Below are 13377 nucleotides of genomic sequence, written 5' to 3' on the forward strand. Positions count from 1 at the left end.
AGACCAATGTCAAACCGACCGGTACCAATCAATCAGTCATAGATAGGAAGCATGGGACGATGCATCATATCTCATCTATTGGCGTGTGCTACTACACGATTGAGTACTTCTACCCACTGTGTGTGTTACGTATTGAACAAGTGGCGGCAGAGGCTTAAAACTGATGTAAGTTATGACGATGTTGGTTAAACAAAAGAGCAAGAAAAAGTAGCACAACAGCAAGGAAAAAGCAAGTAAAAATGCTAACAGAAAGGGCAAGGAAAGACCTTTTCCATGCTTCATCCCAGTGCTCCATGTGCTACAGCTAATGTAATGCTAAATCATTGGTTCCACGTATTTTATTGGCAATTGTAAATATTTCGTTTACACCTTTTTTTGGTACCCATCACCCCCTGAAAAAAAAAAGTAGTATCTGGTCTTCCAATTTGCTACAGTACAGAAGACAGTTGTTCGGTTGCATTTACATCCAGTAACGAGGAAAAAGAAACGGACATTTATATATGCAGCTTCCACAAATATTCCAGGTGCTGCAATGCTAAGCGAACACAGACAGAAAGCCCCACAACAATGACAGCATAAAGGACAAATTGACCCGCGAGAAAGACTCGGCTTGAACTTATTTTCAGAAGCAGATTACTATTGCGTCAAGAGATCACTTGCGCGCTAAGCTAGCCCTGACAGTAACCTTCACAGGTGAAAGCTACAAAAGTGGCTTTTATTTGTGTCCTAATCATCCAAATTGATCCACTGAAATGGTCTAGTAGTACCTGTTGATCCATTACCAAGAAACGAAATGTGGGGCTCACGCACTATCCTGAACAGTAACTATAGCAAGAGAATAAGCAAACATCTTCATCAGGGACTAAGGACCAAGGAGGTTATCAATCAGCCAGTGGCCCAGTGCATTTCAAATGCACTGACAACGCATTGCTGTCTCAGACCATAGATGTTGACAGCACAAACAGACACAATTCACAGCTTCAGTTGAGGCGCAAGATGTATATATACACGACACACGTTTAAGCACAGTAACTTCTGATCCAAATAAATAACAAGATTCCATTTTATTTGATGCACGGTAGCATCTTATTGGTTGCCTGAATTTCAGGTTATTCACAGAGAACACTGGAGGCAATGCTATGTTTGGTACAGTACAACACAACACAAGCCTCGCACATGTATTTGTTTGCCATATATATAGCTGAGTTAGATCTCGTAGAATATTACAGCAAAAATTGAGCACAATGTAAATAACAGTTGGCTCAGTAAAATACACATTGCACTTCCAAAAAGGAAACTAACAATATCCACAAGTGCAGACCAACAAACATCGGTCGCTCATACTCCTTGTGCCTCATTGAGCTCCCATATACTGCGTCAAAGTGAGATCAAGATTCCTGGGGAGCTTCAAACCTCGAGGGAGTGTCAATTCCCATCATGCACATGAGTCCTGATATCAAGATGATAAGCAGCACAATTCCCTGCACATAGTAGACCAGTGTGAGAAAATGATGAAAGGATACAAGGTATACTAATATACAAACAATCATTTTACAGGAGAGCACACATTTAAGAATAGAGTTAACCAGTAACAGAATACAAGTGACTTACAACAAAAGTTCCTTCAAGAAGAGTTGATTTGACTAGGCACTCTCCATCACATTTGCCCCGTCCAGGTTTAGTAGTGTTGGTCTTCTCTGCAAGATACCTGCCTAGTGGCAGGCTGGAAGGGTTCTCCAGGGAACCAGATGGTTCAGAAGCATAAAGAATGGTATATTTAGCTCCAGACTTCTTCAGCATGGCGACCAGCTCAAAAAGCAACTCTCCTGCAATGACATAGTACTAAATTATCTTTCAGCTGTACAGTTAAAAGTAAAAGAGCAATGCTAGTAGTAATATCCTAACCTTCTGATTTCGCAGGGTCTAAATCCTCAAAACCACCACTGCAGAAGACAACCAGATCGGTCTGTCCACTTGGGTTGTTTCCCATCCGTGACGTCACTAAGTCCTGTAATGTACAGGTTGATTGCTGTCAATGTACAGAACAAATATAGCATAGAAGAACCAAAAAAATATATAAAAACTTACATGAATAGAATCGATGCTGTGATGTTTCTTCAGATCTTGACCAGTTACCGTACATGTGTCTGTGTAGGTGACACGATTTCTTTCAAAAGCGCTGTTACAATTCTCAGCAAAGCCAGACAACAATGAATTCTCCAATTTCTCATCATCTGACGTGGAGACATAGGGGAATGCCATGGAAAACTCTGAACTTGTGAACGAGAGCTGAAAGAAGCATAGCGATTATAAACCATTACAAATTTGATGCTTGAGTTAAACAATAACCAAGAGAGAAAAACAATGAGTGCCTACGATTACCTTCAATGTATCTACCAAAGCTGGATCAACTTGCTTATCTTTAGATATGTCTGACGATTGTAGCTAAGAAAAAAAGAACAGGCCAATGGTCAGTGAAAACTGGAAGCAGTGGCGGTTTAGTAATAACTTCACCATATACATTGGAGAATTTGCTAACTTTATGGCTTCATGGAATTAAAAAAAACTATTTATATTGACTCAATTTTCGAATTTATGTATAAGCAACGATTTAGCTTAAAAGATTATTTAATTCATATATAGTTGCATAAGCAGATAATTTAAAAGTGGTAAAAGAAAATAGATGAGTATCAAATAAGTACCTTTGAGCCAAGAAAAACAATGGCAACATCAACATTCTTCTGAGCATCCTCCTTTGAACACTATAAACGGAATAAAGACATCAGGGACCTGATTAAACTTTGTTTCAACTCAATAGTTGACAAATTAAAAGAAGTCGTGTGAGAGCTTAAGTTTCACCAATGGGGATACTTACCATCAAGTTTGACCAGCCACCTTCCTCAAGAACAGACTTAGCTAAACCCTTTGGTGACACTGTCTGATAGTGGACTACTTCCTTAGCATCATTGGAACGGAACCTGGACGGTAAAGGTTGACGGAATGCCAGTAAATTCTAGAGTAGTGAACTGACATGTTCTTGCTAAAACTAATAATTTGAAGGTAAAAGAAATATTTGAGATGAGCTCGTAAGTTTGGCTCAAGTCAGCAACTAAAGGAACTGGCAAGACAACAAGGTATTACTGGATCTAATCAGCAAGCTACTGAACTCATGTCACTGAGTAAGACTGATTAGGAACATCATCAGAGTATATGAATAGTATTGCATCCACCATCAGCATCAGAAACCAGGTATGGCAGACTGACATGTAACCTAGGTAGAAAACGTTCGGTGCTTAACATCTGTAAAATTCTCTGGTAAAAGAAATTCTGCATTGCTAAGAACTAGTCATTCTTGTTTAACTGAACTCATGGCTTCAAGTTCCATTGCCGTTTAGTGGCTAAAGGCGGTCCAATAAAACTTAAGAGCCCAGAAGTAACCCTAGTTCATAGTCCATGTACCAAAATTAGGGCATACAGTATTTTCACACCCGAGCGATGGTATCCCACAATGTGCACTGTGCACTGTGCAACATCAAAATACAAAATTTCCCTTAATCTTTCCACTTTTGAGGAGGGCCATTCATTTTTTGTTTTCCCTAGGCCTAAAATCTCATTCTTGATTTTTCATTGATACATTGGACGAACATGCTTTTTTTTCCAATTTTTTTTTTAAAACAATCATCTAATACAATGTGAGCATGCACAAATCAATCTGCACTAAACAGTTGTTTCCTCCCAATAAGATGATTCTACGGCATAGAAGCAGACAGGCAAAGTAAGGCCGTAAACACATGAGCTAATTAACCCATTGGTTGGAGCATCTTCTATTTATTTAACAGGGCAATAACGAAACAATCAGCAAATAAAGAAACTATTCCTTAAAAAGGGAAAATTAAAGTACATATGTGTCATGACAATGGTTTGCATACCTATGCACAACTGCTTTCTACTTTCTAAGTGAAGCATAGCAACCGGAATCCCCAGCATTAACATCATATCTAGCACGAGATCTCAAGTTAGGGACGGAAAAGATAAGCTCAACCAGCTACCCACCCGTAGTTCTTGGGCGCCCAGAGGAACGCTGGCGCCACCACCGGCGCCGCCGAGGTCGCCTGCGCTGCGACGAGCAACACCGCCAGCACCGCCCACGCCGCCGCCATCTGATCGAATCGAATCCGGTCGATAACCAAAATAGAGGCCAAAAAGTTGAGGAAAATTGACGAAACAAAAAATCGATCCGGACTATTGAGCGCAGAGATCTCTGAAAAATCTTACCTTTGGGCGGAGCAGGGATCACAGATTGGGAATTTGTGCTGCTTCTCGGTTGGGTTCCTCTCCTCTGGGTCGCCGTGGCCGCGATCTGAATCGGTATCGCTAATTCTGGAGGTGACGGGGGCCAGCAAGTCGTTAGCAGCTACCACGCTTACGGCAGGGGGGACACTGACATGTGGGCCGAGATGTCAGATGATGTCTTGTGTACCCGTGTTCGCGCCGTGATACAGGTAGGGCCTCAGCGTCACAGCATACAACTCTGAACTCTGTCAATAAAAAAAAAGTTGCCGAGGTCGTAGCTGTAAAATTATACATGGTGACACACAGATGAAGACGCAGTGAGTAGCAGCAGATCTGCAGATGGCAAGGAGGAACGATTGGCTACGAGGCCAGGTGTAGGATTGTGCCCAGGACAAACAGCAGCCTCAGCTTCTTATCTCCAATGATCCACGGAGAACTCAACCGAAAGCAAAAGGCAAGGAACAATCCGATTCGCACACAAAACCGAGGCCTCTCGAGCGAGCCGTCCCCTCCATTCCCTCCGCTGCTGTGCATCAACGCCCGATCTGATGGAAGCTGCAGCGGCTACTACCTCCTCCCTGGTCCTCTTCTCCAGTCCCAGGAGATCACTCACAAGCTTAAAGACTTCCCCCTCATTGCTTCGGCCTTCTTGCAGCAGCTGCTCCGTGCCCAGTGCGAAGCAGCAGCCTCCGGTTTGCCTGGCTGTGCCATGGCTGAACAGCAAGAAGAGCAGCACCCTGAGGTGTTCCTCCAACCTTGCTGATGGCCCATCAACCCTCGGTTCTTCAGTAAGATGGGTTCTTGACCCTGCAGGTTTGCTACAGCCTACATCTTCGATTCCTGCATGCATTTCTCTAGTAGTAGCTCTGAAAGTATGTCGTGTCCATCTGCAATTTAGCGCTAGTTGCGGTCCTGAACATCCTTCTCGTATCCTTTTACCCGCTCTATCAGATTGTTGTTCTTCCAGAGCGTTGTCAGTACTCAATTGCCTGCATTTGCATGCCCATTCCCATCGCTGGGAATTACTTGGAAATGTTGTTGCATAACAAAACTCAGATGCACTTTGCATTGTCAATTTCAGGCGACGGCGACTGGCGCCACATCGGCTACAAAGTTGCACGCCCCGGCGCCTTCGAGATAGCCTCCGTATGTGCTGTTTGCTCACCATCATCATCATCCTCTTTGTACATTGAACAACTAACTGCCCAAATGTTATTGAACACCTTGATGACGGAAAGAATTGTGGTGTCCACATTGTCCAGAATGCGGTGACCGTTGGTCGGGTCGCTGACAAGGCTGACATCGTCCTCCCCGTTGCCACAGGTCACTTCACTTCTTGCAAACCATGCATGGAATGGAATGTATGATCTGTCAGGTACAGCAACCAGGATCAGATAAATCTTTGACAATTTGATATTGCATTTTCTGCGCGCACAAAAATAATGCAGTTTCTGGCGCGCACGCTCGGCTGGAGAAGAAAGACGGGAGGCTGCTGGTGACGGACCTGGACAGCACCAACGGCACCTACATCAACGAGCGCCGCCTCAACCCTGGCTTCCCAATTCCCATTGACCCCGGCAGCCTACTCATCTTCGGTTTGCACCCACCAATAACTCCACCGATTCAGTAGTTGGAGAAGAAAAATAAGGCTATTGTTGGGTTCTGAACAGTGGAATTTGCAAAAAAAATTTGCATCGATCTATTGCAGGTGACATCCACTTGGCGATGTTTCGTGTGAGGACGATGATAGTTGAGGTGCCCAGCGAGACGGATGCAGCCCAACAAGAAACCAAGACCGAGGTAGTATCAGCTGCAGTTGAAGATGCTACAAGCTAGCAATCTCTGAGGCTTTCCGAGTGCCCCACTAGCTACTAGTAGAATGTTCGGAATAAAAAGCTACACGGTCATGGTGGCATCATTATGACGGTTTCGCCAGGAAATTCAGCAGGAATTATGAAGTAACGAAGGCGCCAATTGTCCCCATAGTCAGAGTTTGATATCATAAATGAAACACATTGTTTGTTCTGAGTAGTATTACTGAATCTAAGAACAGGTAGAAATTAGAAAATCGATTCACTTGCATCCTCGCAGCCACATATACACATTGTTTCTTGTTTGTTTGGAAAGCTGGAGTGGTGATGGAGGGCGACAAGCAATGAGAATGACTGCACTTCCGATTTATCTTTATTTACTTTTACGGTTTTACCTGACAGATCTAGATTTTGTAGCGAACAAAATTAAGTCGTTTGGAGCTGCACGCAATGTGCAATTCAGTGTAGGAAAAAATTCAAAGGAAATAACAAATTGACAGGAAAGTAACGAGGAAATTAATATGCTTGGAACATATTTCGCCGGTGCCTACCGATGAAAACTAGTCTAGTAGCACAATGCACAAACACAAGCTGCACAGCGTTATCAGTTTGACAAAAGGCAATGCAGCACCAACTGGGACGGGGAAGGCACGCAATCATAATAGTACAGTCTGAGAAACATCGGAAGTTAACTGCATTGTATCAGATCGACATGTTGAATGAGACCCACAATGCAGTCCCCATAAGCGAAAAGAAAACCAACGTTTGTTCTGCCCTGAATCTAGCAGATGTGTTGAATCTGATAACGCAGAGTAACGCGCTTGAGAAAACAGCGCTGCAGTTAAGCAAATCCTTTCATGGCATCAGGCAGCAGCTGAAATTTTGTAGCAGCTCGTTTGAGATCAATCAAGGATGCTTCGTAGCTTTTGGGTTGTTCACCTGAAATATCACTTGTTGATATTGCTCTCGGTAAGGTGTTTGTAGCGCCAGAAGAAGTGAGCAGATTTGCTTACATCGGCCACAAGTTCATCTACTTTCAATTTTCACCCGTAGTAGACATCGCTTGATCTTTACTGGCTGGGTTGATCAAGGACCTCACGCGCATCAGACCTGCAAAAGGAAAATAAAGTTTTTATCTGATGCGCGCGAGTTAAATCGTTCAGTGAACAAAGAAAAATAAAGTTTTTATCTTTTCCGTTTGACTTGTCCATCAGCAATAGTGCAACTACTAAACATGATAACTGCTCAGAGTTCTGTTTCACATGAAAAGTAGCATCAAATTAAAATTAAGCACGCCCACAGGATCAATAACTCGAGCTGGAATTTGGATGCCCACAGCAGAGCAGACTATATATATGAGCGTAGCTCCTAACTCGAGTTGAAATAATTCGCAACTAATTAAAAAAAGGGAATCAGGAAATAGGTTCTCTGGTTAATATGATGCACAAAAATGGGTCTCATCGCCAGAGGTAAAAATAGTAGGACAAACTCACCTGATGAAGCGCTAGTGGGCAGTCGCTTTAAAAATCCTCAGATCAATGGGGAGATGAGGTGACAGTCCTCCCCCTTTCCTCTCTCGCACCACCTCTTCAGATCAGGGCAATCAACGATCCGCAACATACGCAGAGCGGTGAGACTTTTTATCCCCTCCGGCAAGGATTTGATGCCCGGGCAGTCCCAGATCGAGAGGTCTTCAAGGGAGCTGAGGCGGCACATGGATTCGGGAAGGCAAGCCAACCCCCGCAGCCCTCCAATATCGAATCTGCGCAGAGAGCGGAGCTCCCCCAGCCGTTCGGGCAATTCACGAAATGCATCGCAACAATTTATATGGAGCACCTGGAGGGATGTGAGACGAACCACTGATTGTGGAAGGCTGCTCAGGGTTTTGCAGCGCCGGATGGTCAACTCTTGCAGAGACTGGAGTTCCCCTAGCGAATTGGGGAGCGATGAAATAGAAGAGCATGAGTTCACGGTTAGAGAGCGGAGGGATATGAGGTGACCCATTGACTGGGGAAGGGTGCTCAGGCTTTTGCACTGCATGATGGTCAACTCTTGCAGGGACTGGAGTTCCCCTAGCGATCCGGGCAGCATGCGAATAGCAGAGCATCCGCTCACTTCCAGAGACTGAAGAGATGTGAGGCGACCCATTGATTGGGGAAGGCCGCAAAGGCTTTCGCAAGACTCGATGGCCAGCAGTTGCAGAGACCGGAGTCCCCCTAGCGACTCGGGCAGCGTGTCAATAGCAGAGCATGAGGCCACATCCAGAGACTCGAGCGCCGTCATGTGTTGCAGCAGCTCCCACCCACGTCCACATCCTGTAATGTCCCGTAGCAGAAGCTTCTTCAGATGGCTAAAACCGGAGAACGAAGAGGACCCGTTGCACTCGCATGGCGACTGCAGCAGTTGTTCATTGGTCCGGTGCAAAACCAAGCGCTGTAGCGACATAGGCAGGTACGGCTTGACCTCCAACTTATGACACCCACGAATATCCACATCCGATACGCAACTGCCCACTCGGAGGACTTCTCCCAAGTGAGGTGTGTAATTGCTGCAGCCTCCTCCCTCTTCTCCATCAGGCATGCTCTTCTCGGCTACCATGCACACCTCTCCCAGACTAGGAAGTCCATTCATAGCTAACCTCACCAGCGAAGGAAATGGGCCTCCGCTTATGCTCTCAAGAGAAGGCATATACTCTAGCTCAAGCTCCTCCAAACAAGGCAGCTCCGCAAGCCCATCCAGATGCTTCAAGTTTGGGAGATCATATAGCTTCATCACCTTCAAAAATGGTAAGTAAGGAAGCCCCTGTACGCCGCCACCAGCTTGATTCTGCATCCACCGGGCACATTCCCGACCTGAATACCTGTTAATTTTCAGCTTTTTAATCCCTGGTGGCGGTTCCAGACCATCAAGTACCGCCTGCTCCAATTTAGTGCTCTCTTCACCCCTGACACATGCGCTCCACTGTAGGTCCAGCCTTCGTAAGTTTGCCTTCTGTTTCAAGCATGCCTTGTGTGCATCATCCGGCTCCATCACATGCTCAATACCTCTTATCGTTAGATCATCACTGATCCAACCTACATTTCCAAGCTCAGAAATTGCTGCAAACTTTTCGCCCTCACCCACAACAAATAAACCCAACTTTTGTAGTCGACTAAGCTGTCCTATGCCAACAGGCATGCCTCGCAATTCTTTACAATATGTAAGCTTCAAAACTTGAAGCTTATCCAAGTAGATGATGCCTTCATGCAACTCTGCCAGTTCGCAACATTGGTGAAGGTCCAGACACTCCAGATTTCTCAGTGTTGTGATACTTGATGGTAGCCTCTCAATTTTGGTGTTACCTAGTCTCAAAACTCTTAGCTTTTCGATTCTGCCAATAGATTCAGGCAACACTCTGAGTTTCTTGCAATAGGAAAGATCAATGCTTGAAATCATTTGACAATCACCAATAGAATCCGGTAAACACTTTAGCTCCCTACAACAGAATAGGTTCAGCTTCCTTAGCTCCTGCATCTTACCGATGGATTTAGGCAACTCGAGAAGATCACTAAATGTAACGTGAAGAGCTTGTAAACTCCAAATATCAGAAATAGCTTCTGGGAGTGCTTCACATCGCAGGCTTGAAATCACAAGATACTTTAGATTCTTTACCTGCAATATCGCAATGGGTATTGCTTCCATATGAATAGGTCCCATGGTGATACTGCGCAAGTGTCTTGCGTTCTTCAATGCCCCAAATATTGCATCATCACAATTATCAACATATATAGAACGTGCTTTTTGAAAAAGATTTTTGGGTGGTAGATTTTGAGCCTGTTCAGTTAAAGAAAAGTATCTGTAGCTCTTGGTAGAACAGATCGGATCCTTTGGCACATCAAGTGAAATCTCATCATCCAATATGGACCGGGCAAGATCATGAACCAAATCATGCATGCCGCATGTCACTCTCCCATAATATTCATTCACGTCTTGTAGAAAAGACATTTTCACAAGAGAATTAAAGCACTTGTGGCCAATATAGTCCAAATAATCAACACCAGACTCAAGAGTGATCATGTCATGAGCAATCCATAGGTCAATCAATTGCTCTTTATCAATCTTGTGACCTTTGGGAAACAATGAACATATTGTGAAGCACTGTTTCAGATGAGATGACAAATGGAAATAGCTCAACCTCAAGCATGCAGATACTGATACACCACGTTCTTCACCCATAAAATGCAACAAGTTGCTGTCTCTCATAGCCTGCCATTCTCCTATCAGTTCCTTGCCACGGAGGACACCTGCAAGAGCTTTAATTGCTAGTGGAACCCCACCACATTTTTTCACAATATTTTTTCCGACATCTACAAATTCAATCCCCAAACCTTCAGGGGGCATTACTAAGCTTTGTTGAAATAGTTTCCAGCTGTCATTTAGAGATAAAAATGGCAAGTCAAATTGGTATGCGGATCCCTCTACTTCTGCAACTTTTCTACTACGGGTAGTGACTAAAATCCTGCTTCCATGTGCGCCAACCTTCAGATATACCATGAATTGTTCCCACAGGATTTGGGACTCACTCCAAACATCATCTAATACAAGCAGAAACCTCTTTCCAGTCAACTTGTCTGAGATTGTTTTGCTCATATACGGCAGTGCATGCTGTCCGGGATTGTTATCAGCAAAAGCTTCAAACAGTTTCTTGATGAGCTTTTCAACATCAAATTCTTGTGACACATGAACCCATAGTCTGACTTCAAAATGCTTCTCTATAATGCTACAATCATTAAAAACCAGCTTAGCTAATGTAGTTTTTCCAGAGCCACCAAGCCCGATGATGGAAACAGTCTTGATTCTTTGTTGGTCATTAGTCTCTACCAGTTCAGATATTATTTGGTGCTTCTCTTGGTCTCTTCCGAGCACTGATGCAACATCCACAGTAGGCAATGATGTCATGTTCGCAGTATTATGATTCATATCACGAGCAGGATGACTAGCTAGTAAGCTGTTTGCTATTGTACTGAATTCAGTTCTTTGCTTCACAATTCCATCAAATCTCTTTTTGACTGCCTTGAGCTTGCTGGCTGCCTTGCATTGAAGTATAAGTGATTTTGGTTTTGCGTACAAGTAGTTGGACACAACACCACCAACACCGTGGGCATCATGCCTCTCAGCCTCCAGCTGAAACTCGTCAACAATATCATCAACACCATAAGCTATATCTTTCAATTTTGTTAGCCAATTAAGTGCTGGACCATTTCGTGCAACTTCATCTCCTACTGCTTCCAACCAACAGTTGATCTCCTGAACTTGATCGTTTAGCTCCTCGAGATGCTTTTGAACACCAACTATCAAGCTGTACTCCTTGATTAGCAGTGGAGCTAGCTTGCTGCCGACAACCTTCAATATTCCAGATACTACAGCAGCTTCCATACCGAGCCGTTTTGTTAAGTGTCTTTTTCACTCAAATTTCCTGTGGACATAATTTCAAAATAAGCACCCATGCTTTAAAAGCATAAAAGTTTGCAAAATAAAATGCACTTCTTCTCAAAAAAAAAAGAACTGTACTAGCAGATGTTTATCAGGTTGCAACTAATTGGGTTCTGTAGCACTTTGATGCGTCCATCCATGCTATCAGTATTACTAGTGCCACTAAAGTCCTGACAGAAGCGCATGAAACAATGGTTGATCAGATATCTGACCTTCGGAAACAAGTGTAGCCCTTTAGCTTATGTTGCTGAAGTGCTTCTTTGCTATCGCAGGCAAACCCTTACAGCCTTCCCGTTCCTATAGGAGACAAAAGGAAACAACATATATCTGTGAGGCTATCAGCAGGGAGCACCGCCATGGTAGATTGGTAGCCCCTGGTTTCATTAAGTCGGTCTGTTTTGCAAGAAACACAGCAAACTAGAGAAACAAAAATATGAAAGGAGGCGAGCGATTAATGATTAGAAGATTAACATACCATAGCTTGAAGCGCAGAAGAATAAACCGCGTCGTTTAGACTTTTAGTTGTGATGATTTACGACCTAGTGTTGGACCTTGGGTACCTGACCATGCTTGGGACAAGGACCAAGTTATTGCCCAAGAAATCACCAATGAAAGCGAGCAGATTGTGTACAAAGCGGAGCACAGATGGACGAACTTAGCAAGAGTAAAGAATCCAAGGAATAGGATCTTGGTTAGAGAGAGGTAACCTAAAATACCTGGAGCTCGGATGTGCTGCTGCTGCTTGTGCCATCTCCAAATGTTACCATCCTTTCATCCTAAATAAACAAGGTATGCAAATCAGATGTTCCTAGAGGTCAGATGTACTGCCTTTTGCTTGTGGCAGCTCCCAGTGCGGCCCCTCTTGTTGTTGTATGCTGTATTGCAGTATGCTTTGGGAGCACGGGTTGCTTTGAGCCTAGATCTAGATGGCCACGCCCGCGGATGAGGTGGAGGAGAGAAGAGAGAGAAGGAGCTGGCTGTAGGATTGTAGCCAGCTCATAACCGGCTATAGCACAAATTCCCAGACCCCAGATTGAGGTGAGAGAATGAGAGTATGCAGGTGGATCTAATATTAATTACGCAACACTCTTTTAGCCAACATAATAGCCAATCTATTATATTTGTTGACTACAATATTAACTTTAGATGACATGGCAAACTCTTGTAGTCGGCAGCGAGCTAAACTATTGTTCCTGCTCTAAGGGTGGTTGACCGACTCTGAGTCTTTGCTCAAGTGCCAATAGAATGGTCAAGAAAGGCTGCTGAGATGGAAACTTTGAGTCTGGCATTGATCGTTGTTTTAATCCGCTAGCCACAGTTTCGCCGAGGAAGGGGAGCCAGCCGAATGCAGGCACACGGTTCGATTTGTTTCGCTACCACGGAAACGAAGAGTGGACAACATACCCAGCACATTATAACAGGGGAGCGCGAAGTGATATCCAAAGTCTATTTGCAAGGGCTCCATAAATACAAACACCCCAATACGGGGAAAAAAAACAAAGACAAGCTCTGAAGTAGCAACCCAGCTGACGATCCACTCACAAACATAAGAGACACGACAGAAAGATGAAAAAAAAAACACAACATATGAACAACTGCATCCAGATAAACTCTTCCAGCAACAATGATTCTCAAAGCATATTTCTATGTACAAAGCTGTAGCTGGATGAAGCAGCAACAAGCCTCAAACCGACAGGCACCGATGCCACAACTTGTACATCACGACGGACAAATCGAATACAAACCACAGGTCATTGGGCAGTGAATATCAAGTCAAACAATACATTCTCAAGTGAGCAAC

At 44.0% G+C, this 13377-nt stretch overlaps 3 protein-coding genes across 3 annotated transcripts; 1 reads left to right on the forward strand and 2 right to left on the reverse strand.

Annotated features, from left to right (window-relative positions):
* Nucleotides 1–1045: 1045 nt before the first annotated feature.
* LOC112886863 lies at nucleotides 1046–4434 on the reverse strand. Its single transcript, XM_025952876.1, has 9 exons — nucleotides 4276–4434; nucleotides 4054–4160; nucleotides 2876–2978; nucleotides 2703–2762; nucleotides 2383–2445; nucleotides 2089–2289; nucleotides 1906–2008; nucleotides 1612–1826; nucleotides 1046–1481 (listed from the first exon to the last, which is right to left on the reverse strand). Exons 2-9 carry the CDS (start codon nucleotides 4158–4160, stop codon nucleotides 1389–1391), a joined length of 945 nt encoding a protein of 314 aa, XP_025808661.1. The 5' UTR covers nucleotides 4276–4434; the 3' UTR covers nucleotides 1046–1388.
* A 221-nt stretch (nucleotides 4435–4655) lies between these two features.
* Nucleotides 4656–6474, forward strand: LOC112886864. The gene is made up of 5 exons (XM_025952877.1): nucleotides 4656–5106; nucleotides 5375–5439; nucleotides 5556–5616; nucleotides 5742–5888; nucleotides 6002–6474. The coding sequence occupies exons 1-5, from the start codon at nucleotides 4842–4844 to the stop codon at nucleotides 6127–6129; spliced, it is 666 nt and encodes a 221-aa protein (XP_025808662.1). The 5' UTR covers nucleotides 4656–4841; the 3' UTR covers nucleotides 6130–6474.
* A 734-nt stretch (nucleotides 6475–7208) lies between these two features.
* On the reverse strand, nucleotides 7209–12518 carry LOC112884289 (disease resistance protein RGA2-like). Its single transcript, XM_025949668.1, has 6 exons — nucleotides 12293–12518; nucleotides 12052–12136; nucleotides 11789–11873; nucleotides 7962–11559; nucleotides 7334–7357; nucleotides 7209–7214 (listed from the first exon to the last, which is right to left on the reverse strand). The coding sequence occupies exons 4-6, from the start codon at nucleotides 11517–11519 to the stop codon at nucleotides 7209–7211; spliced, it is 3588 nt and encodes a 1195-aa protein (XP_025805453.1). The 5' UTR covers nucleotides 11520–11559; nucleotides 11789–11873; nucleotides 12052–12136; nucleotides 12293–12518.
* Nucleotides 12519–13377: the final 859 nt, after the last annotated feature.

This window comes from Panicum hallii, chromosome 3, assembly GCF_002211085.1.
Source record: "Panicum hallii strain FIL2 chromosome 3, PHallii_v3.1, whole genome shotgun sequence".
NCBI lineage: Eukaryota > Viridiplantae > Streptophyta > Magnoliopsida > Poales > Poaceae > Panicum > Panicum hallii.

Bases quoted from the DNA above. Each gene is read 5' to 3' on its own strand.
- LOC112886863 (XM_025952876.1), bottom strand. From the start codon at position 4,160: ATGGCGGCGGCGTGGGCGGTGCTGGCGGTGTTGCTCGTCGCAGCGCAG. The intron at 2,446-2,702 runs GTACTTATTTGA...TTTTTTTCTTAG, and splicing joins TTGTTTTTCTTGGCTCAAAG to CTACAATCGTCAGACATATC. The intron at 2,009-2,088 runs GTAAGTTTTTAT...TGTACATTACAG, and splicing joins ACAGCATCGATTCTATTCAT to GACTTAGTGACGTCACGGAT.
- LOC112886864 (XM_025952877.1), top strand. From the start codon at position 4,842: ATGGAAGCTGCAGCGGCTACTACCTCCTCCCTGGTCCTCTTCTCCAGT. The intron at 5,107-5,374 runs GTTTGCTACAGC...TGTCAATTTCAG, and splicing joins ATGGGTTCTTGACCCTGCAG to GCGACGGCGACTGGCGCCAC. The intron at 5,889-6,001 runs GTTTGCACCCAC...GATCTATTGCAG, and splicing joins CGGCAGCCTACTCATCTTCG to GTGACATCCACTTGGCGATG.
- LOC112884289 (XM_025949668.1), bottom strand. From the start codon at position 11,519: ATGGAAGCTGCTGTAGTATCTGGAATATTGAAGGTTGTCGGCAGCAAG. The intron at 7,358-7,961 runs GTTCGTCTCACA...CATGTGAAACAG, and splicing joins GCAGCCTTCCACAATCAGTG to AACTCTGAGCAGTTATCATG.